Source organism: Callorhinus ursinus, unplaced genomic scaffold (genome assembly GCF_003265705.2).
Source record: "Callorhinus ursinus isolate GAN/ISIS: 27379988/994484 unplaced genomic scaffold, GSC_fseal_2.0 scaffold8, whole genome shotgun sequence".
Taxonomy (NCBI): domain Eukaryota; kingdom Metazoa; phylum Chordata; class Mammalia; order Carnivora; family Otariidae; genus Callorhinus; species Callorhinus ursinus.
The window spans coordinates 29944249-29969523 of record NW_027397070.1 but is presented as its reverse complement, the minus strand read 5'-3'; the positions used below and the strand labels follow the sequence as shown (position 1 = coordinate 29969523).

At 39.7% G+C, this 25275-nt stretch overlaps 1 protein-coding gene across 1 annotated transcript in view; it reads left to right on the top strand.

The window, feature by feature from the left end:
• The window catches only part of TBPL2 (TATA-box binding protein like 2), a 26971-nt gene extending 2203 nt beyond the window's left edge, over positions 1–24768 (top strand). The window contains exons 2-7 of the mRNA XM_025869206.2: positions 1095–1555; positions 2194–2281; positions 4297–4388; positions 10973–11140; positions 16527–16621; positions 24507–24768. Of these exons, the coding sequence (XP_025724991.2) occupies positions 1095–1555; positions 2194–2281; positions 4297–4388; positions 10973–11140; positions 16527–16621; positions 24507–24583 (981 nt within the window). The 3' untranslated portion in view covers positions 24584–24768. The remainder of the gene's footprint in view (positions 1–1094; positions 1556–2193; positions 2282–4296; positions 4389–10972; positions 11141–16526; positions 16622–24506) is intronic.
• Positions 24769–25275: the final 507 nt, after the last annotated feature.

The following is a 25275-nucleotide window of genomic DNA, read 5'->3' as shown; positions in this document are numbered from 1 at the left end:
AAAAAAAAAAAGGGTGGAAAAAAATAACCCACTCAAAATTAATTTGGGATGCCTGGGTGGCTCAGTCAGTTAAGTGTCTGCCTTCAGCTCAGGTCATGATCCCCCTGGGATCGAGTCCCACATCGGGCTCCCTGCTCAGCAGGAGTCTGCCTCTCCCTCTGCCTGCTGTTCCCCCTGCTTGTGTGTGCTCTCTCTCTCTCTCTCTCATATAAATAAAATCTTAAAAAAAAAAAAGACTCTAAAAAAAATTTAACTGAAGTTCATAATCAAGGAATACAGTAAATCTATTCAAAGTACACACTATTTAAAAAAAATTTATTCTGTCCATTGAGGCATTTTATTTGCATATATGTATTACATCCCTAGAAAAAGAATCCCAGGATTTTCCCTCCTGTGTGTTTTTGTCTTGCTTTTTCATGGTCCATGATGCCAGTTGAGGTTGTCCATACGATGAAACTAAACTAGCAGGATATTCTGCCATTTTTCTACATCTTTGAGTTGTATGTCAAATCTGGAGCTGATCGCTCCACACTTGCCCAACCTGCCTGTGAGGTTCACAGTCTGTGATCATCAACGATTTCAAATTTGCCAATGTAACCATGCTTCATCATCACGGAAACCAGACAATGACTTTGGAGTATGGTCTAATAAGAACCTGGCATTTGTTTCTCTTTTCAGCATTGTTAATGCTCTTGAGAGCACCTGCCAGGGCATTCGTGTGCACCATTATGGCAGCACAGAAAGGTAGCAGAAAGAGGACCCGAAGTACACACAATTTAGAGTATGGTTGCTCAGTTGCCTTTATTACAAAATTAGACTTAGAGTGGCAACTTACAATGGATCTAATGTAGGAAAAACATTTTTTTGGAAAAAACGCTCTGTCTGCATTTTAAGATCTACTTTCCTGTTTCTATTAAGTGTGCTGCAACTCTGAAATATAACATTAGTGGTACTATGTGGAAAGAGGCAAGGAGTGAATATAAGCTATCTTGGACTACTGGGCATTGTGAACACACTGCCTGCTAGCTCTAGTGGTATCCCTTTGGTGTGACTTGCTGTTCTGTTTCTTGCATTTTGTTTTGGGAATGGCCTAGGATGACCTCGCTCCGTCCAGGTCACTGCTGCTCAGTCCAGTTGTACCTGATGATGCATACATGCCTAATCCATCCCATCCAGAGACTGTGTTTAATTCACATCTTGAAGAAGTCAAAGAAACATCTGGCAATTTCTCATCTGTGGATCTTAGCTTCCTGCCAGATGAACTTACCCAAGAAAATAAAGACCAGAGTATCATTAGAAGCAAGCACGAAATTGAAGAAAATTATAAAACTCAAAGTCAGCAAAGTAGGTTGTCATTATCCAGAGAGCAGGACATTGGTCTGGGCTTAATAAGCAACAGCAGTTTGTCGAATTCCCATTCACATCTGTACCCTGGTGATGCTGACTCAGTCCAGCCCTCTCTTGAGAAACCAAACTCCATGCCTCTGGTGTCCATAACTCCCATGACACCAATGACCCCTGTTTCAGAATGTTCTGGAATTGTGCCTCAACTACAGTAAGTTGTTTGTGTGTGTATGTGTGTGTTTTTAACAGGTGATGCTCCTGGGTACACATTTTATGTTCACGAATGTAATGACAACTAATTTCAGAATAATAGTGTAAGGAAGAGCACTTCAGGTTTAATTATTTGTTTATCCATTCTTAATGTATTGTGGCTTTAGACAGTTTGGTTATCTGTAAAATAAGGTACTAGTTCTGATCTCCTAAGAGAAGCTTAAGAGTTAGTACATACATTCTTGAAGGATTGTATTGTTTGTACTAAAGTACTCTAATTGCTGAGAATTGTGGTTGGGGTTGGATAAACACAAAGAATATAAAGACGTAAAATGAAATTCAGTTTGCAACTGATTTGGAATTATGCTTTCTATTTTGAGGCATGGTTTTGAAAAAGATTTCAAACTTGCTTTTAGTCAGCTAGTCATGACATTTTAGAGGAAGATATTTTTGTACTTCACTTAGGAATCTTTTACATTTTACTAGGGTTTGTCACGTTACTGTGTATTTCACACTGAGAATAGTTCTCCTCCTAGGAAGTTGCTAATATACAAGCTATAAAATGAGGAAGTTAATACATTTTAATTCTTTTTTACTTTTTATGTCTGATGTAATTTCTAAGTTGACTTATTTCTTCAGGAATATAGTTTCCACTGTAAACCTGGCCTGTAAATTGGATCTGAAGAAAATAGCTTTGCATGCAAAAAATGCAGAATATAACCCAAAGGTGAGATTTCTTAGTATTCCTTGCAACATTAGCTTCTACTTAGATTTACTTCATATGATCATGTTATTGACTTGCTCCTTTGTTTTTGTTTTTAAAACAGAAAAAAAATTGTTAGTACAAAGCTTTTGGCAACTCAAGAGGTTATTTGCCTCATAGTCTGCTTTGAAGTTCTAAAAAATAACCTCATTCTCTGTGATGAATAAAGCAGTGATTGAGCAGTTCCTAAAAGTTAGGATTTTTCCCTTGTCATTCAAAAAGATTTTTCAGTATGACCACTTTCAGCCTATGGGGATGCTAACCTTCTTAAAATGCCATCATAGTTCTGGAAATAGTGTTTTTTAAATCTTGTCCCACCTAAATTTTTCCATTTACAATTTCTCTTGCTTGAGAAAGGTAAATTGTTTAAAGTGTGAAGGTCAAGCTTTTACTTACGAATGTAAGATTCAGGGATTTATTTTCTCTCAAAGTCTAGTAAGATCTACTCTTTCTTGTGTCCTGCCAAGACTAAGCATCCAGTTTTAATGGCCTATTAACCGAGGAAGTAGATTTGTTCGTTCAGTCAGCATTTAGTAGTTGGCTGGTCTCTGTACCTATGAATGCGAAGATGAGTAAGACCTTGTCCCTACTAGGGAAAAGTTCACTCTCTTGGGGGGTGGAGGATTTATGGCCTTAGACGAAAAAGGCTGTATTTGTAGAAATGCAGAGGACCTTGTGAGCATCAGCTATTTATGGATTAAGTTGTTTTGGCTGTTGTGGGAGTGTTCTTGCTGACCTCTGAATTTAAATGTACTTGAATATTAGCCAAATATTTCCTTTTTCTGTTTCATGTAGCTGGCTATGATGAGCACAGAAACACAATGATAAGCTAGGATTCTTAGGGCCACAGCCATGACTGCCCACACTATTAAATAGGCACATTTAAGCATATTTTATTGTCCATCATTCTCTGCTCTCCTTCATTTTATTTTTGTGTATAGGACCTATCCAAACTTGGACTTGAGAGCCAGAGAAATTCTGGCTTGGCACTTAAGCTCCCTTCAGAATTCAATAAAATGAATACTGGGTTAGAGTATTATCTTAAACGCTTGGAAAACATTCACAAGATTCAATCAGCTCTGTGCAGTGTTGACTCAGGGTTCTTTCACTGTCTGTCAACATTTCAAATCTGAAACTGCCAGTCCCACCCTGGTTCCATGGAACTCCTCCAACCCATGGAAGCTGCAGTCTTGCAGAATACTCACCCCGGTTTCCTTCGCAGCTTGCCAGGGGAAGATGAGCGCAGAAGGGGGTACCTGTGTAGGACCAGAAGGAGCAGCAGGTCTTTGGTGACATGTCAGTGTGGCAGGCCAGTCCTCCCTGGTACCCCTTGTATCAGCACCTCCTGGAGGGCCTGCCCATGCTGCTGTGTGGGGAACCATACTGAGAACTGAAAATCAATTTGTCTTTCATCTTCAGCATGCCTATCAATATGTAAATTCTGTTCTATAGTTTGGCAATTTTTTTAGTACATTCTGGAGTCTTGGCAAGCCTATAACATACTTCCTACTCCCCCCACCCCAATAGTCTTTGAAAGAAAAAGGAAGTATTTCAAAGTAAAAAGCACAGCATCTAACTAGTCGTGGCTTTAAATCTCAACTTTACCATTGCCTGTGTAAAGTGGGAAGTTAAATAACCACTTCGTTTCCCTGTGCACTAAATGGTGATGCTCATGGACTCAGTTGAGCTCTATCCTGATGATAAAGGAGACAAAACTTGTAAAGCTCTTAGTATTAGGCTTGAAATAGAACAGGCACTCAAATTTTAGCTTTATTGTTCTTATCCTTACCTGTTTTTTTCTAAGTACATTTTAGAATCATGATTGTTTTTGTTTACCTTAGTGCAGGGAGACATTTTTTTCGCTTTCTCATCCAATCTCCATTTATTCAAGACTCTTTTTATGTCCAGCTCAGCTTTTCAACTGGAATAGTGTTAAAGCCTAGCAAGAGACTAATTGTCCCTTTGACTTCTGTGTATAGAGGTTTGCTGCTGTCATAATGAGGATCCGAGAGCCCAGAACAACAGCCCTTATATTTAGCTCTGGGAAAATGGTCTGCACGGGAGCCAAAAGGTATGCGGAACCACTCTCCACCCTTACCAGATAAATAATTCAGTATATAAAACAAGGAAGGATAGTATTTATGTTCCAAAACACCTCGGAGGAGCAAAATACTTTGCCCAAGAGTTAAGTTCATGAAATGCCAAATTTCGGGTTAAAAACATTCAGTTGTGCAATACTGACTCTGTCCGCTTTGCAGTCCCCCATTAAACTGAGGGGACTTAGGTGGGCTGTTAGAGCTTGATCTTAAGGTACACTTAAAAGCTACCATAGTGATAAAGCCTGTTATAAGCCTGGGGAGGTAGTTATTGTATATTTTTCTTATTGCAGATAAATGGAGAGAACTTTTTAAAGGAGGTAAATTAGGTACTTTTGACGATTACCTTGAGCATTAGCTCAGGAGGCAACTCTTAAAAGGCTCACCTCCCCTGGATCTCATGCAGAGGAAGCCCTGTGCTGCTACAGACCCTTTCACCATCCAACTGTAGGGGGAGAGTTGCTCATTCCTCTATGGGTTAGAAAATGAGTAGTAAGTTGTCCTCCTGGAAGACTGTATGAATTTGTCTTCACTCTACAGATATACCAAGATTCCTTTCCTCCAAGGAACACTGGGTATTAATACTCTTTTTTATATTTGCCAAATGGTTTGGCAAAAAAAACAAAAGTGTTAATTACATTTCTTTGATTTGCTAGTGAGATGAACTTTTCATAAGCATGTAAACTGCCTACTGTGTCTTTTGCCCAATATTCTATGGAATTATTGGTCTTTTGTAAACAACTTTTTGTTTGTACGTATTTCCACCATTTTGCCCTATATATGTTATTTCCCAAATTACTGTTTATGGTGTTTTATGATTTTTTTTTACACAATTAACATTTTTGTGTGTGTATAGTCCCATTTTTCTTTAGGGTTTTGATGTTTGGCTTCATGCTTAGGAAGGCATTCCCCATGTACAACATTATATAAATATTGACCTCTGTATATTTTTCTGGCCTTTTTCAGGTCCTGCTTTGTATTGAGGGAAAGAAGTTGATGTTTTGATTCAGTGTGAGCTTTTTCTAGGTGATGGAGATGTTTTCCATGTGTGCTCTCCAGCGTGGTAGCCACTAGTTACATGAAGCTGTTGAACAGTTGAAGTATAGGTAATACACAGAGGAACTTAATTATTTTTTAAAGATTTTATTTGAGAGCGAGGGAAAGCACACAAGCAGGGGGAGGAGCAGAGAGCAAGGGAGAAGCAGGCTCCCCACTGAGCGGGGAGCCCAACGCAGGGCTCAATCCCAGGACCCCAGGATCATGACCTGAGCTGAACGCAGGCACTTAACTGACTGAGCCACCCAGGCGCCCTGGAACTTAATGTTTTATTTAATTTTAATTTAAATATAAATAGCTATATGTGGGGGCGCCTGGGTGGAGCCCTGTGTTGGGCTCCCTGCTCAGCATGGAGTCTGCTTCTCCCTCTCCCTCTGCTCCTCCCCAAACTGCTCTTATTCTCTCTCTCTCTCTCTCAATCTACCTTCTCTCAAATAAATAGAATTAAAAAAAATAGCTATATGTGGCTAGTGGCTACCATATTGAGCAGAGCTGGCCCAGAATTTTATTTCACTAGAAGATAAATTTTTCTTTTCAAATGGCCAGTAAGTGACCGGATACATTTATTGAAGAATCTGTATGTGGTTTTTTAGTATAGTTGACACACAATGTTACATTAGTTTCACGTGACTCAGCAGGTTTAGACACTATGCTGTATTCCCCAGGAGGGTAGCTACCATCTGTCCTCATACAAAGCTGTTACAGTGGCATTGCCCATGTTCCCGGCCTTTTATTCCTCTGGCTTCATTCCCTAACTGAAAGCCTGTATCTCCCACTCCACTCATTTTGCCCAAGCCCCAGCCCCCCTCCCCTCTGGCAACCATGAGTTTGTTCTCCGTTTTTATGGGTCTGCTTCTGCATGTTTTTTAAGATTCCATATGTGAGTGAAATCATATGGTATTTGTCTTTCTCAGTCTGACTTACTTCACTTAGCATAATACCGTCTAGGTCCATCCATGCTCAAATTGGACAATCTCATCCTTTCTTATAGCTGCATAATGTATTGTGTATATATACCACATTTTCCTTATCCTCTACCAATGGACACTGAGGTTGCTTCCATATCTTGGCTATTGTAAATAATGTTGCAGTAAACATGGGGTGCATTTATCTTTTCAAACTAGTGTTTTTGTTTTGAGTAAATACCCAATAGTGGAATTATTGGATCATATGGTATTTCTATTTTTAATTTTTTTATAGGAATATTTATTTGAGAGAGAGAGAGAGTGAGCACGGGAGGGGGGAGGGTCAGAGGGAGAAGCAGACTCCCTGCTGAGCAGGGAGCCTGATGCGGGACTCGATCCTAGGACTCTGGGATCATGACCTGAGCCGAAGGCAGTCGCTTAACCAACTGAGCCACCCAGGCACCCTATTTTTAATTTTTAAAGGACCCTCTATACTGTTTTCCACAGTGGCTGTAACAGTTTACATTCCCACCAATAGTGTACGAGGGTTCCTTTTTCTCCACATCCTTACCAACAGTTGTTATTTCTTGTCTTTTTAATTTTAGCCATTTTCACAGGTGTAAGGTGATATTTCATTGTGGTTTTGATTTATATTTCCCTGATGATGAGTGATGTTGAGCATCTTTTCATGTGTCTGTTGGTCATTTGTATGTCTTTGGAAAAATGTCTGTTCAGGTCTTCTGCCCATTTTTTAAACGGATTGTTTTTTTGGTGTTGAGTTGTATAAGTTCTTTATATATTTTGGATATTAACCCCTTAACTGATATGTCATTTGCAAATATCTTCTCTTATTCACTAGGTTGCTTTTTGGTGTGTTGATGGTTTCCTTATTGTGCAAAAGCTTTTTATTTTGATGTAGTCCCAATGGTTTATTTTTGCTTTTGTTTCCCTTGCCTTTGGATACATATCTAGAAAAATGGTGCTGTGGTCGATATCAGAGAAATTACTGCCTGTATTCTCTTCTAGGATTTTTATGGTTTCAGGTCTTGAATTTAGGTCTTTAATCCATTTTTAATTTATTTTTGTGTATGGTGTTTTAAAGTGGTCTGGTTTCATTTTTTTACATGTACATAGCTACCCAATTTTCCCAGCATCATTTATTGAAGAAACTGTCTTTTCCCTGTTGTATATTCTTGTCTCCTTTGTTGTAGATTAATTGGCCATATAATTATGGGTTTATTTCTGGACTCTCCATCCATTAATCCATATATTTGTTTTCGTGCCTGTTTGTGTGTTTTGATTACTACAGTTTTGTAGTATATTTTGAAATCTGGTCTTGTGATATCTCCAGCTTTGTTTTTCTTTCTCAAGATTATGTTGGCTATTTGGGGTCTTTTGTGGGGTTCCATACAAATTTTAGTAGTAGTCTAGTTTTGTGAAAAACATTGTTGGTATTCTGATAGGGATTGCACTGAATCTATAGATTGCTTTGGGTAATATGAACAGTTTAACAATATTCTTTCAATTCATGAGCATGGAATATTTTTTTTTTCATTTGTTTGTGTTATCTTCACTGCTCTACAGTTTTCAGAGTACAGGTCTTTTGCCTCTTTTTTGATTGTTTATTCCTAGGTATTATTCTTTTTGGTGCAATTATAAGTGGAATTGTTTTCTTAATTTCTCCTTCTACTTTTTCTTATTAGTGTATAGATAGGCTACCAATTTCTGGGTATTAATTTCACATCCTGCAACTTCACTGAATTCATTGATTATTTCTAGTAGTTGTTTGGTGGAGTCTTTAGGATTTTCTATGTATAGTATCATGTCATCTGCACATAATGACAGTTTAACTTCTTTACCAGTATGAATACCTCTTATTTTTTGTCTGATTGCTGTGCTTAGGACTTCCAGTATTATGTTGAATAAAAGTGGTGACAGTGGACATCCTTGTCTTGTTCCTGATTTTAGAGGAAAAGCTCTCAGCTTTTCACCATTGAGTATGACGTTAGCTGTGGGTTTTTCATATATAGCCTTTATTAGGTTGAGTTCCCTCTAAACCCATGTTTTTGAGAGTTTTTATCATGAATGGATGTTGAATTTTGTCAAATGTTTTTTCAGCATCTGTTAGGATGATCAAATGATTTTTATCCTTTGTTCTGTTGATGAGGTGTATCATTTTGATTGATTTGTGAATATTGAATCCTTCTTGCATCCCCAGAATGAATCCCACCTGATCATGGTGAATGATCTGCTTAATGTATTGTCGTATGTGGTTTGCTAATATTTTGTTGAGGATTTTTGCATCTATGTGATGAATCCATTCTTAATCCATTTCCCCCCACCTGTTTTTACATATTAAATTCTTTACATGTGTCTGGGTAATTTTCTGGGCTTTCTCTTCTGTAGATCTGTGTGTCCTTGGACCTAGAGATCTACCATTTTTAAGTCCTTATTGGACAACTCTGCAAGGTATCTGCCAGGATGTTCATTTCAGCATTGTGTAAAATGGGGAAAATTAAAATAATGGGAGACAAATAGCTAGTAATAAAGTTTTCATTAGGTCATAAAATTATATTTAGCTATTAAAACATACACACATATATCAAGGATAGTCACATTGTGTTAAGTTGTAGGGGAACAGGCAACTAAATTATAAGTTTATTAGCCAACTTTCACTTTAAAATATGCTATATTACAGACATATTCATGAGTATCTTTCCCTATCTGAATTTACCTGGGTCCCAAAATCTGATGGTGAAAGTTTGGATACTAAGTTCAGATAATAAGAGATACTTGTTACCGAAATCTATTTGGTTCTTGAATCTTGAATAGAGATTTGTGAAATTTTGGTTAGTCTAAGAGCTATCAGAATTATTTCCAAAAATGGATCCAAACCTATTCCTTTTAGTTGTTAATAACCAGAGTTTGCTAGTGAAGGATACCTGTGTTTGCACAGGAAAAATACAAAAGGGTCAAATGTATTCCGTGGTTATGACCACTGGTGGTGACATTTCAAGGTTCTTATTCTATTTCCTAATGTTTGTATAAGAACATGCATGTAGACTTTAACCACAAGTTGTTTGAATGGGAATTTCTATGGTCCTATTCACAGCTACTATCCCACGAAACTACAGGACTACCCAAACTTAAAATTTGACCTTATAAACATGAGCACAATGGGCAATGTAATGGGCCAATTAGTAAAATGTAGTTTTTCAAACTAGAAACTGTTTATTTCACTGCTAACTTAGGGACATCTTAGGGTGAGGAGAAGCAACGTGGAGTGGAGTGAAATATGTGAAGGAATTAATACACATAAGAGGGGCTGTGTGGTGAAGGATCTAGATAGGAAAGAGAATGGAATGCTTCCATTGGTCCAGGCAAACAAAAAGTTAAATCTGGCTTTTCTTTCCGGTGTTTCTGATTTTCAGTGTAAAGATGGGGCAACCCAAAAGAGAGGGCAGAGTTCACATGGTTCACCCACCAGGTTTTGCTCCTGTTTGGCAACCCCTGCTACTCATTGTTTTGTTTTGACAAGTATAGCCTCACATTGCAGGACTTCACATTCTGTGACCTGGATTTAGGGTTGGAGCAAGACAAACACTTAGAAGAGTATGGCCACAAAGTTGAATGAATGTCTTTCTTTCTCATGTTGGGTGTGAGTTGAGTGACCATTCTGTGAGAAAGCCTGAGCAAAACTGGTTAGGTTTTGAGGTGTTTTCATGCCTTTTTTTTTTTTTTAAGTGTAATTTGTCACATGAAGATCGAAGTCCTGGTATCCTGTCTTTGCCACCTGATTGGCCTACCTCTTCCTCGTGTTGATTTTTTTTTTTAATTTTTTAATTTTTATTTATTTTTTAAAAAATTTTGTTTGACAGAGCGACACAGCGAGAGAGGGAACACAAGCAGGGGGAGTGGGAGAGGGAGAAGCAGGCTCCCCGCTGAGCAGGGACCCTGATGCGGGGCTCGATCCCCGGACCCCGGGATCATGACCTGAGCCGAAGGCAGACGCTTAACGACTCAGCCACCCAGGCACCTGATTTTTTTTTTTTAGATGCATGTGTCTTTATTTTTGCTGCTGCTGTTCCCATCTAAGTGGCACACACTTTTAGACCAGATGGATAGTTCTCAGACTTTACTGAGCATCACGATCTGGAGGGCTTGTTAAAAATATAGACTGCTGAGCCCTAACCACAGAGTGTCTGAGGCTGGGACCTTTGCATTTCTAACAAGTTCTCAAGTGGTGATGCTCCTGCAGATCTGAGGACACACTTTGAGAACCAGTGGAATAGTTAATTTTATCTAATAACCTTTAAAACAAGAGAGAAAAATACCCTATATGTGAAAGATGACAAATTAAGATGAGAATGTGTTTATGGTTTGGTTTTGACCATTGTACCATACCTTTTACTAGGTGCTAGGGACACAAGTAGGGGAGGGTGGTCCTTGTCCTCAACATCTACAGGTTTGTAATATACATTGAGAGATAAACCGGTACAAATGCTAAAAGTACAATCAGGGAAGTACGTGAATACAGCCTAAGCAGTATAGAGGACACAATGATTAAGATCTCTCTAAACACATTTGTCCCTCCCTAGTGAAGAGCAGTCTCGACTTGCAGCGAGGAAGTATGCTCGTGTGGTGCAGAAGCTGGGGTTCCCAGCCAGATTCCTCGATTTTAAAATTCAGAACATGGTTGGAAGCTGTGATGTGAGATTTGCCATCAGGCTGGAAGGTTTGGTGCTAACCCATCAGCAGTTCAGTAGGTATGACCATTCTATAACTTTCTGAGTTTACCAAGATATTGAAGTTGTGTTATGCACTCCTTATATAGTGTACCTTTTGGAGAAAGTGGTGTTGTTCTTTTTAAAGACTGTAGGTGAAAGGATTAAGATGCTGTGCTTAAGTCCTTCCTTGGTTACTCTATGTGTCCAATCTTAAGCAGTGGTTCTCAAAATTACACTGTACAGTACTCACCTGGACCGTTTTTTTTTTTTTTTAAAACACTTTGCTACCGGGGCTGCATGGTCACAGATGGTGCTTGAATTTGTAGTTCTAACAAGCTCACAGGTGATGTCAATCCTGCTCGCCAGAGGCTTGAGACTCACTACTGTGCAGATTTCTGAAACAGGCACACCTGCCTTGGGGGAGTGGAGACCCCAGAAGAGAAGGGGTATGAGATGGGTTAGGCAGGTCGGAAGGGGCTGGCGGCTGGCAGGGGAGAGAGGGTGGGGGAGAAGATGAAGAAAGAGTGCCCTGGCACATTCTGTGAAGGCAATCCTATCTAGTGTTTTTCCTGTTGATTTCGAGGGGGTTTTGTGTGTTTGTGTCACGCTAGCTCCCACCGCAGTTTCTTCTTTAGTGGAGTCCTGTTCCTCAGGGAGCATCTGTAGGTTGCTTCTTCACGTGTAACTCCCAGCTCATCAGCAAAGCCTCAGCATCCTCTTCACTCAGCTGCTTTGGTGCTTCTTCTAGCCTGTCAGTCCCTCAGCAGCGTTGGAGGCGGGCGGTCAGCCCTGGAGCCCGCCACCCTGAGGCATATATAGCTGTCCAAGGTCACTGAGCTGCTTAGAATCACAGATGCTCTTAAATTCTCTTCCTCTAAATTGAACTTCTGTCCTTTTGCTCGCCTTTCCCCCTCTTTGACTTGGAGTGCTCATTCCTCTTAAAAGTGAATAGAGATCCTGTAGCTGTGTTTTAGCTAACACTCATTGGCCTTCTTTTTGAGACACGGTCTGAACACCTGTTAAAAATTGCTTGTTTTTTCCTAGCTTTTCAAAAATCCAAGTTCATGCTGAGATTCGGCTTTGATGATATTCTTCAGGCAATGTTTATTTTCCCCTTGATTGTATTTTTTCCTCTACATTAGTTTTGTTTTTTTTTTTTCCAACATATGCTTATTGGGTGCCTGTGATGTGCCCAGTGAGCTCACTGTGAAGCTCCCCATGCAAGAAATACTGCCTTTTTAGAGATCTTTTTCTTTCTTCAGTCTTGGGATGGGTTGTAAATTCATAGTAAAACCTTTCTTGTTAAGAGTCTCTCAACACAGGAGCCGTTTTTTTCTTCCAGATTCTCAACCATGGGCCTCTGGTTTGTCTCTCTCTGAACCAACTTTTCCTGAATGTATGAAAGATGTCCTCCTGAATTCTGCCTGTCTGTATCAGATTTAGCACCCCACTTTCTGGCCATTAAGGGCTCTAAAATGATGTATGCTATTCCTCCCAAGTTTCTTGTCATCTCTTTTTCACCAAGATTGTCATCTTTGTAGTTCAGATTTAAGTCTAGAGCAGGAGTGCCTCTTGTCACTACTCCCACTTTCTGAAAGAGAATGGCTGGGCAAGATGAGAGTTCATCATATGCATTGACTTTAGCCTCTTGGAGTGGGTCCATCACTGTTCTATTTTCATTCTGAACCAGTTTTATTATCTCCTCCATCTTTTAAAAAAAAATTTTAGCCAGAGGGGCGCCTGGGTAGCTCAGTGGTTAAGCGTCTGCCTTCAGCTCAGGTCATGATCCCAGGGTCCTGGGATCGAGCCCCACATCGGGCTCCCTGCTCAGCGGGAAGCCTGCTTCTCCCTCTCCCACTCCCCCTGCCTGTGTTCCCTCTTTCGCTGTGTGTCTCTGTCAAATAAATAAATAAAATCTTAAAAAAATTTAGCCAGAAAGCCTGCATTGTATTCCTACCACCATCTCTTTCTGGTCTTATTCTTGCCTCCTCCAAAAGTTTGCCATTCAGGCTCCACCGTTAGGTTATGGATTACAGCTCCAGTGTGTGTATTGATGACATTGGGGCATTAAAACACTTCTTTCTTAACAGGTTTGTGTATTTAAAATGAGGCCTCTCCTGGGACACCTGGGTGGCTCAGTCAGTTAAGCATCTGTCTTGGCTCAGGTCATGATCCCAGGGTCCTGGGATTGAGTCCCACATCCAGCTCCTTGCTCAGTGGGGAGCCTGCTTCTCCCTCTGCCTCTGCCCTTCCTCCCTGCTTGTGCTCTTTCCCTCTGACTAAATAAATAAAATTTTTTAAAAAAAAATGAGGCCTTTCCTTAAGTGTCTGCAGCCTTATGGGGAACCATGGCACACATCAGTTGTAATTATTAGGTCAATTTTGCCTATGTTAAGGGACACCTGGGTGGCCCAGCCAGTTAAGTGTCTGTCTTCAGCTCATGTCATAATCTCAGGGTCCTGGAATTGAGCTCCATATTGGGCTCCCTGCTCAGCAGTGTGTCTGCTTCTCCCTCTTCCTCTGCCCCTCTACCCTGCTCATGCTCTCTCTCTCTCTCAAATAAATAAAATCTTTAAAAAAAAGTTTGCCTATGTTAAAACCTCCAAGTTCCTTCAATTCCCCTGGTTCTACAAGTTTGTGTATTAGCATCTCATACCACAAGTATCCCCCTTGTCATTGGGGGGATGTCAATATTTCTATGCTGTAATTATTTCCAGTTTCCCCTGAGCATTGTTCTCCCTTCTTTCAGTTTCTAAATCAAAGATCCCTGATAATAAATATTTAAGTGAGTCACATCTAGGTGGCTACCATGTAGCAGATGCTACAGTGATCATGATAGTCCAATACAGCCAGCATCCAGGACACCTGGATGGCTCAGTCAGTTGAGCATCTGACCCTTAATTTTGGCTCAGGTCATGATCTCAGGGTTGTGAGGTTGAGCCCTACAATGGGCTCCATGCTGAGCATGGAGTCTGTTTGGGATTCCCTCTCTCCCCCTCCCAACTCCCATCCCCACCCTCCAACCCCTGCTGGTGTACTCTTTCTCAAAAAGGGGAAAGGAAAAAAGAAAAAAAAATACAGCTGTGGTCCCTTGCCCTCGTGGAGCTCACTGTCTAAAAGGGAAGACAAAAAAGCTAAAGATAATATGGTAACTATGAAGGTGGACACCTCTTTGAGTGCTATGGTACCATTGAGCAGGATATTTAATGTAACGGGGGGGGGGGAGGAGTGTGGAGGTCAAAGTTCTTATGGGAAGTGACATTTAAGCCAGGAGTTGAACGGTGAGTTGAAGTTGGGTTGGCCAAGAGATTGGCAAATGTTTGTTATTCTTGAACTCATGCAATTCTCCATCTCTAACCAAAATAACTTTTTTACCCCCTCTGCCTCAACCTTCTTTGAAATGAGGCGGAGAATAAGTAAAATAAAGTAAATATCTCCTTGGAAGTTTATTATGCTGGTTTCTTAAAACTATGGTTCTGAAAGCCAATTGCAGTTTGCCACCACTTACATACCGAAGACTTTGTTTTCTCTTCCCCCCGCTTTTTTTTTTAAGATTTATTTACTTATTTTAGAGAGGGAGAGAGTGAGAGAGAGGAGATCGAACATGAGCAGGGGTAGAGACAGAGGGAGAGGGAGAGAGAGAAAATCCCAAGCAGACTCTCTGCTGAGTGCAGAGCCTAATGTGGGGCTTGATCTCACAACTGCAAGATCATGACCTGCGCTGAAACCAAGAGTCGGACGCTCAACCAACTGAGCCACCCAGGCACCCCCTCTTTTCCCTTGAAAATGCTAAGATTCTGTTGGAAGATCAAATGGAAACATTCCTTCTGTGTCTCTAGCTTTCACTTTCTTGGTTCAAACCTCAGCTCCCATACAGATTTTGCAGGGCTCCAGCTAGTATCATTGACTCCCCAGTGTTGAGAAGTGGTAAGTAAGTTAAGTCTTTTTTTTTTTTTAAGATTTTATTTATTTGAGAGAGAGAATGAGATAGAGAATGTGAGAGGGGGGAGGGTCAGAGGGAGAAGCAGACTCAGGGAGCCCGACGCAGAACTCAATCCCGGACTCCAGGATCATGACCTGAGCTGAAGGCAGTTGCTTAACCAACTGAGCCACCCAGGCGCTCCAAGTAGGTTAAATCTTGACAGGTTTTCTGCAGTAAGAGTGACCTTCCAGGAAGACCAGTCTACCCAAAGCAACCTCCATATACTTCAGAAGGGTAGACTCTCCACTGTAACACATCATCCTGGTACCAGTAAGAGATTTCACATCTGCTGTTGTATGGGTCTTAACTCATTGTGGAATGGAATGGAAGGCGTTTTTCTGTGTGGTCCTGATTCACCCATTAAATGCAAAGATTTACATATATTGTGTTCCATTTCTCAGATTTCTTCTTTTTCTTATATCTGTTCTTAGCCATTGCTTTAATTTTGTCAGCTTCCTTTTAACTCTTGACTTCTTTTTTGAAGTCTCCTTAAGCCTTTCTAGGAGTCTCTCTACTTTATGCTGGAGCCTGAAACAGTTTTTAGCCCTCTCCTCCTCCTCCTACATTTAGTAGTAAATATGAGTGAGTTACTATTTTAGGACCAAGTCCTAAATTTGTTTTGTTGTTGTTGTTTTTAGTAATCGCTATATACAACATGGGGCTTGAACTCATGACCCTGAGATCAAGAGTCCTGTGCCCTTCCAATTGAGCCAGCCAAGTGCCCCACAAACCCTAAATTTTTAAAAGTTGGGATAGTTTAGTTTTCTTTACTGCACATGTCCAGAGACAAATGATGGTGGTCTGGAAGACTTCTTAGGTTCTAAAATTGTTCTCCTTAGCAGTTTATAAATGTGTACAAAATGTGCTCATTATTGGGAAACTTGGAAATTTAGAAAATTTAGAAAACACGTTTATGTATTTTTATTCGTAGACTTTTTTTTAACCAGCAAGATCTTAATACATTAAATTTGACGCCCTAACTTACCTTAATTTTTTTTAAAGGAGGGAGGATACAGTAAATTTTTTTTAAGATTTTATTTATTTATTTGAAAGAGAGAATGAGAGATAGAGAGCATGAGAGGGAAGAGGGTCAGAGGGAGAAGCAGACTCCCCGCTGAGCAGGGAGCCCGATGCGGGACTCGATTCTGAGACTCCAGGATCATGACCTGAGCCGAAGGCAGTCGCTTAACCAACTGAGCCACCCAGGCGCCCTACCTTAATTTTTAATAGCTTAGCATGACCTGCATTTGAAAAAATGTCATGACCAAAGATGAATTCTGTTCCTGACAGTCATAAGAAATTGCTTAGGGCACTCCAGACTATTTTTATTAAGATGGTCAAAAGGTTTTGGTAGAATAGCTTTAATACGCTGGGTCTTGAATGTTATGGGAAAGTAGTTGAATAGTACTATTTTTAACTTTTTTTCCTTTTATATCTGAACAGTTATGAACCTGAACTGTTTCCTGGCCTTATTTACAGAATGGTAAAACCACGGATTGTGTTGCTTATCTTCGTATCTGGGAAAGTTGTGTTGACAGGTAAGTTCTAAGATTATTTTCTGACTTTCATAGGCCTCAATAGCTATGTGTTGCTTTGCTTCTCCTTTCAAATGGCTTTGTTCACCATTATAAAGTAAGTCTCAATATTGTAGAACACCTGGAAAAACATGAAAAGTAGGAAGGATTATAATATCACTCATTGGTCTCAATACCCAAAACAATATAATTTTTTCATGTTTTTATGTTATTTTGATATGTATATTTATCTTTACATCCTGCATGTTTATTAACCATTATAGCATTTAGCTTCACTCATTGTCATACACTCCTCAAGAACACCTTTAACAGCTGCACAGTGTTCTAACAGAGGGGTCATCAAACCTGTTTTCTGTAAAGGGCCAAATATGAAATATTTTAGGCTTTGTGGTCATAGGGTCTCTGTTGCAATAGTGGAACTCTGCCACAGTCGTGCAAGAGTAGCTATAGACATTACAGAAAGGAAAGCACGCTGAAATGCAAATTTAATATAATCCATATAATTTGCATGTGTCATGTAATATTCTTTGATTTTTTTTTTGCCCCCAGCCACGTAAATGATTGAATTTAAAACCATTTTTTAGCTCACAGGCTATACAAAAACAGGACTAGCCCTCTGTCTCCTGACTTCTGTTCTAACACGTTATCATATCAAACTTACTTTTCCATTGTCAAGCATTGAAATGTTCCTTCTTTGTTTGCTGCTTATAATGGCACATTTGGCTATTTTTATGTGTGGAGAATTATTAGTGTGGATGCTTAGAAATGGAACTTTGTTTTAAGGATATGACTATTCTTAAAGTTCTGAGTACAAATTACCAAGTTGTTTTTTAAAGGGATACACAATATAGTTCTCTCCAATTATATGTTCCTACCAGCAATGTACTTGAGTATCTTTTACAAACCCTCAGTAGCATCCAAAACAAAGGTGGCATGAAAGAAAACTTGAACTTTATAAGTGAAAATGATCTCACTGCTTTACCTCACTGGTAATCAGAAATAGAAATTGATGACTTTTTAAAACCTATTCAAGAAATAGCATTTCATCTTTTGTCGATAGTGTGTACATAACTTAATCCTTTCTGCCTACTTACTTTTTATTATTTTTCCCTCTAAGGATTTGTATGAGTTCACCATAATATTAAAAGTAATTACTCTTTGTTATACTTATGACTTTTTCCAGTTGGTTTATTTTTACATAAAGAAGGGTTTTTAAAATTCTTGAGGTAAATGGTTGAGACTCATTTCCATACCATCTTATTGAAGTTTGCTATTTTTGTCTGATTTTGTCTGACTTTTTACACATTTTACTATTGTGTAGCAAGATGAATGCCAAATTTATATCTTAGGAGCCAAACTGATTATGCCCCACTCTCAGATAGCCAGCTAGCCAGCCTACCACGAACTATTACTCTCCTTATTATTAATAATATTTGTCATGACTCCATTTGTCCTTTACATTTACATATAAAGTTATCACTCAGCGTCCAAAAACATGGAATTTCTGTTCTTAAGTCTTCTTTTAGAACTCCCAGTAAAGTTTCATAGTTTGTTTTACTGTAACAAATAACTAATGTGTCTTCAAAGTGGGGAAAGCCCGTTTGGAATTCAGGAACCTTTTGAATACAACAAAGCTAGACTTTCTCAGATGCTGCCAATGTAGAGTCTAGAATAATTAAGACCTCCTAGTGACTGACTTAAAGTTTACTTCTATATGTCCTGAAGGACAGGGGGAAATGTCTGCCAAGTAAGTTGAATAGTTATAAATATTGGAGCAAACATACGCCCTACTTAAGGGAACAAACTTTTGAAGACCTTGGGAAGGACACGTTCATATACTTGCTATATATCATTATTAATCAGTCTTACTAAAAGTGCCAATTGACAAGTACAGGCTAAGTTTCTATTATAGATACACAAAAACAAGCCCCTTTAAATATCCTTAATTCAAACCAGCTTTCTCACCCCAATTAAAATGAAAAAAACAACTTGCGTGTACAATTTACTACAAGTTTCAAGTGACAGAAGTAAAGAACTGTCTACACGCAATACCAAAGACCATGCAATACACTTATACATAACAAATAAAATTTGTTATGCATTCATGTAAAACAAAGCTAAGTTTCTTCATTCTTACAAGATGTAGATCATCACTTTTGTGAACGGGGGAATGAGTTGTATTAACTGAAGTCCAAATTTCTGCTTACAAGATGAAGTAAAAGCCAGCCAATGTCTTAATACTGAAATATGAGTAATTGTCTATTGGGATCTTTCCCTGCTCATGCTGTATTGTCTTAAAGTACTTCACCTAGAATACATGGTTTAGGTTACTTTTGCTCCAAACGTCAAGACCTATGTTCCTTATTCTCTATCCTTACCTATCTAGACTCTTTTCATCTGCAAAGGGTTTAAAAACTCAAGGACCCAATTTGGGTGTAAACCTGAGGAAAGGGACCAAGGAGGCCTCCTTTTAGCCTTGCTTCTAGAACTTTAGCTGGGGATGGTCACATGGAGTGTCCAGGGGACTCCTAGAGGCACACACCGCAAGACTCTGCAGAGCTGTTTTGGAAGGTCCCACAAGGGTAAATAACTTTTGTCTAGAAAATGTTAGAGTACTGAAATTACAAATGCATTTGCATTTCACTCTAATTAAATAATGGATCCCAGCCCTTCCCTAGGTAGGAACTGTAGAACACCACACCTACTGTAAGTGCAATTCTAAACCATTGTATCACATGCCATTTTCAGGGCCTCTGAAAATAATTTATCTGTGTAAAATTGTCTTACTCCCCCGAGGTGCCAAGGCTGTGGCCACCATGTCCAAGGCTACATTTGAATGTTCTAATTATAGTTAAGTGAGCTGATGGCCATGAAGCCCTGCCATCCTACTGTGTCATGGTCCCTGACAGCAAAAAGCAACAGGACCTGAGCCAAGCCTTACACTGTTTTCCCAAGCCCGTGCTGGGAAATGATGGTATGATATTTAGGACCTAGGATTTTTTTTTCTCAAGCCGCAGTAATAATATAGCTAGGATCTGCTGGAATAATATACAATGAACAGCAACTATGTTGGCTTCCATTTCTAAGATCAGACACCATAAAGTGAACATATGTTGGGCATGTCTGTGCCAGGCACTGTCATAAGACTTTTTTGTAGGTTCCAGTTAACTCTGTGAGGTTGTACTGAACATCTCTGTTTCCTCACCGGTAAAATGGGGACAATGGAGAAGTTAAGTAACCTTAACCATGTCAGACAGCTGTACGTGCTGCAGCACAGGTGGGAACTTGAGCAGGCTGTCTCCAGAGCCTCCCACCCCCACATACTCATCCTGTCCCCCAACTCTTTAGATGTCTGTGCAAATGCCTGTGTGGTCTTTGGGGGCACCTTCTCGCTTATCCTCGTCAGCTGAAGGACAGAGGTGAGAGGCAGCAGGTGTGGTGGCTGAGAGGCTGGGTTCTGGAAACCAACTATCCAGTTTGAATCCAGGCTTGACCCTTTCTTGGCTGTATGATCTTGGGTGGATTTAAGTTATCCACCTTGATTTCCACACATGTAAAAAGCAGGTGGCTGTAGAAACTACCTGCTAAATGTGAGGAGGCAGAAGAACAGTACCAGGTGGACGGTAAATGTATAAATGTTAGCTGTTATTCCCTTGGTGGAAGCCCACTCGTTTTCCCCCTAGCGCTGAGAGACTGGAGTCTTGCTGTGATGCCTTGCCCTGATGATGGAAATATGATGTCTAAAGAGGCTTTAGTCTAATGTCTAAAATGCTTCACATTTCTTTCTTTCCCTCCAGCATAATGGACTTCGTAAGAAGCTGGGTCTTTTTTGCTTAGGGTAACTCTCCATCAGCTAGACATCAGCAGTTCTTGGAAATGTGTTAGGTCAGAGGGCAGCATAAAAATGGCAAGACTTGGGGTGCCTGGGTGGCTCAATCGGTTAAGTGTCTGCCTTTGGCTCAGGTCATGATCCCAGAGTCCCGGGATTGAGTCCCACGTCGGGCTCCCTGCTCAGCGAGGAGCCTGCTTCTTTCTCTGCCGCTCTCCCCCACTCGTTCTCTCTCTCTGTCTGAAATAAATGAATAAAATCTTAAAAAAAAAAAAAAAAAAAGACAAGACTTGTTAGTGAGTAGGCCAGAGGGATAATATCCCTGTCAGTCATGACTGGGAATCCCTCAATAATGGCAAGTGAGTATGTACTGTAAAATGTATACTTTGAAGGGTTTAATGCTGTTTTTTGCAATTTGTAAGATTTTTCCCTTGTGTGCATACACATATGGTATCACTTGGGAAAATGAGATGTGTAGCTATGACTTGGCGTAAAAATAGAATTGGAAAATCCACGTATAATTGGAAATTGATGTTTGGGCTGGCTAAGGGTAGGGATGAGCTTATAAACCTTATTGACAGCAGATATTTCATCAACTTCGGGTGTCATCAGGTACCCACCCTGTTTTAGGTGCTGAGGATGGAAAAGCAAATCCAATACAGTTGCCCCTCGCCCCCACCAGGAATCAGCCCTGGGGAAGGACACAGATTATGTGAGACTGACTCTTACAGAACCAGATGGTAAACCAGGTGTGCTTGGACCAGCCGTCTTAACATCCCTATCTTGAAGCACATTCTTCTAGGACCTTAAAAATGTGATGGTTTACAAAGGATTTTTTACAAACATTCACTCACATAACTCCTAGCAGCCCTCTGAGAAGGCTCTTGTCCTTATTTTACAGGTAAGGAAATGGAAACTCAGAAGTTAAACAGTTCGCCTGTGACTTTTTCAAACCTAGTTAATCGTAGAGCTGGTCTTCAAGCCCATACAGAGTGATTTCAAAGCCAGTCCTTTCTTCATTGCATCAGCCACAGAATTTTCACCTCAGTCACCATGGCTAGGAATGGTGTTTATTCCCCAAAGTGGTGCTCATTATTACCTAAAGGAAAAGACTGCTCAGGTTTTCTTAAAAGCAAGAGTCCTCTACCTGGAGCCTGGTGCTTCAAGTTGGGATGTTTGATTATAGATTAATAGGACTACAGGACTGTTTAGTTTCCCATAAAGTTGTGATACTTATTTTTGGTGAGGAAATATTTGACTAAAGGGACCAAGTCCCCTCATTGTAATACCCAGTTACAAATTCTAGCCATATTTATTTGATGACTTTTAGAAGGGATACTGGATACGTGCGGTCTTCACCCATAGCTGCTATTCACGGTTCAGGGGAACTTCAACTTCTTGGGCCTTGTTTTCCCACGAAGGAAATGAAGGGAATTGGATTAGTTAATTCCCACAAAGCCCCTTTGTGTCTAAAGGTGTTTTTCTGTGATATAAAATAATGATCACTCTCAGTGTCTGTTTCCTCCTGGGTGATGGGTGTTTTCTGTTCTCCAGCAGATGCCAGAATGCTAAACTCTTTGGGGCTTCAAAATCCTTTTAGGTATGATGTTTTAGTCTTATGAAAAACTGAAGCACATAGTTACCTGGAATGCTGGGCCTAGATCCTCTGTTTCTCAATTAAGTATAAAAGGAACCGCGGTTTTGGTGGGTGGGGATGGAGGTTGAATGGCTGGGTATGTGTTTGCTAGATCTACTCTACTTCACTGTCTCCTAATAAAGCTGTCACATTCAAATGTACCTAAAGGCAGAAAAGGTCCATCAAATCAGAGGCAGGATTTTTTTGTAATGGTGTTTTACTTACTGCTTCCCCAACTCACTTTTTGGTTTCTACAAAACGACCACTTGAGAAACTAAAATGTTCATGCTGTAACAAAAATCTGGGGCTTATGGGGTTTTTCCTACCCCAAAGGTACAGAGTTTCTGTTACCCATGTCAGTAACTCACCTTCCTCCTCATCCTTTTTCCCCACCCCACATCTTTGAGGGTGGAGACACACACATAGTAAACTCCTTGGCAACGAATAAGTAACTTTTTGCCCTTGCCTCTTAGAGAAATTTAAGCTTATAAGGACTTAACTGATTCTTTAACATTTTTTAAAAACTTGTGAAATTCATATAATATAAACCTAACCATTTTAAAGTGAATAATTTAGTGACAGTACACTCACAATTTCTGCAACCACCACCTGTATCTAGTGCCAAAACATTTCGATTACTCCAAAATAAAATCCCTTATCATTAAGCAGTTTCTCTCCATTCCTTCCTCCCCTTAGCCCTTGGCAACCTCCAGTCTGCATTCTGTCTCTATGGAATTACCTATTCTGGATATTTCATATAAATGGAATCATACAATATGTGACCTTTTGTGTCTGGCTTCTTTCACTTAGCATAATGTTTTTGAGGTTCATCCACACTGTAGCAGTATCACAGCCTCATTCCTTTTGTTGCTAAGTAATATTCCATTGTATGTGAATATCACAATGTGTTTATGCATTCATCTGTTGATGAACACTTGGGTTATTTCCACTTTTTCGCTACTGTGAATAGTGCTGTGATGAATACGTGTCTGCATTCACGTTGAGTACCTGTTTTCAATTTGGGGGTATATACCCAGGAGTAGAATTGCTGGGTCATATGGTAATTCTTAACATTTTTGAGGAACTGCCAAACTGTTTTCCACGGTGGCTGAATCATTTTAACCTTCCCACCATCAATGTATGAGAGTTCCAATTTCTCCATATCTTTGCCAATACTTTGCTATTTTCCATTTTTAAAATTATTATTATAGCTCATGCTTGATTCTGAATCCTGATTTCTACCTGATTCTCAAATCTGGTGATTCTCCTTTTGGTGATTTCCTCTCATTAGTCTTTTTTTTTTAAAGGTTTTATTTATTATTTGAGAGAGAGAGAGAGAGAGAGAGTATGGGGGCGGTGGGCAGAGGGAGAGGGAGAAGCAGACTTCCCGCTAAGCAGGACTTCTCCCAGGACCTGGAGATCATGACCTGAGCAGAAGGCAGAGGCTTAACTGACTGAGCCACCTAGGTGCCCCCTCCTATTAGTCTTGTAATTAAACCAGATAACCACTTCTCACAAGTTATTTCTCTCTTACTGAGCCTTAGCTTTATGGCTCTCAAGGAAGAGTCTTTATCAACTTAAGCTATTTTCCATTTCTCTTCATGCTAACGGTTTTTATATTCTTTTCCTTAATCTCCTTGCCTCCTGCCAGTGGTATCTAATAATAGTTTCCTGGTTAGCTGGGAGCTCCATATAAATATCAGTACTACCAGTCCATAACTCAGTACAGCCCCTCTCAGTACAATGTGCCTGCGTAGCTTGGAAGGTGGAAGTAGTAGTAGTGGTGGTGGGTGGTGGGGAGAGATGAACAAAATCTGATCACCTCTCAAGAGTAAGGACCATGTCTAATGCATGTTTGTATCCACTTTAATCCCTACAGCAGTTCTAATGAAAGAGCCCTTAAAACTTAAGTCTCTAAGGAGTGACAGTGGTACAGTTTCCCTCCTCTAATAATCTCTTCTTGTACAATGAAATGTAAAACTTTTGCTGCCGTTTGTCTCACTCTGTGAATCAATATTAGGGAATCAAGATGTTAACTAGACCTGAGTAGATCAAAGGAAGTCCCTTTTGCTGGTAGCTAAGTGTCCACAGGTGCTGATGAAGGTCATGTTCTGTGGTCGTACTCATGGCATGCTGAGAGATAACATTCCATAGTTCATACTGTGCCCTGTGAGGCAAAAGATGAACTTTCTGATACGCCCATGTAGTGAAGTACTAGAAAACTCTAGGGTATGTGTTTGTGGGAATATGGCTGTCACCATCAAATTCTTTTGTATTTACCAAAATATCACTTCTCAAGTAAACCTAAAGAGATGTCTTCCTATTAAAAAATGTACTTGGAAATGACAATGAAATTTTAGTCTTAAGAAAATTTGGGTATTGTCTTTATATTAAAGATTATATGAACTTGGATTTCTTTATAGGTGCCAAAGAACGTTCTGAGATCTATGAAGCATTTGAAAACATCTATCCTATTCTAAAGGGTTTTAAAAAAGCCTGAGTATGTCACTCAGCATCTCACATTATATTGGTTTGAGTGTGTGCATAAGCCCAGTGCACAAACCACTAGACTATAGGTTTTCTATGTAGATTTTGACTTTGTTAAAAGATGATTCTGAGTACCCATGCCTAAGAACTGAAGAAACTTTTTTTCGAAATGACACGTTATTTTAAATACTGAAAAAGTAAACACTTCAGAATTTGATTTAGGACCTTGTTAGAATGATGTTTAATCATTAAAATTTAATGCTCTGCTCTTGTGAAAGATGTAGTCTGTTAATGTGTTCTCTAAAAATACATAGGAATATACAGACATTTCAGATAACTGCATAGAATAGATCATATCTGCAACAACATCATCTAGCAGGATAGAAAATTTTTTTTGCCTTTTAAAATATTGAGTAGATGGTCCTGGCCACTAGGTACAGGCACTGTGAAGGATCCTGTCAGAATACAAATGAAACATGAAAGTCTGGAACCTTAAGACAAATATCCTTTTGTTTGAAATGATGAGAGGAAATTATTCCTCTTGCTTAAAAATGAACTTTCAGGAACCATTCAGGTTTAGTGTAAGCTCTATTTTGAAAACAGCTTAGGGACTTACTGCTTTTTTTGTGCCTTAATAATTCTATGTCATGGTATTACAATAGACTAGGTAAGACTAAGAGGACGGAGCAAAGGGTTCAGATGCGA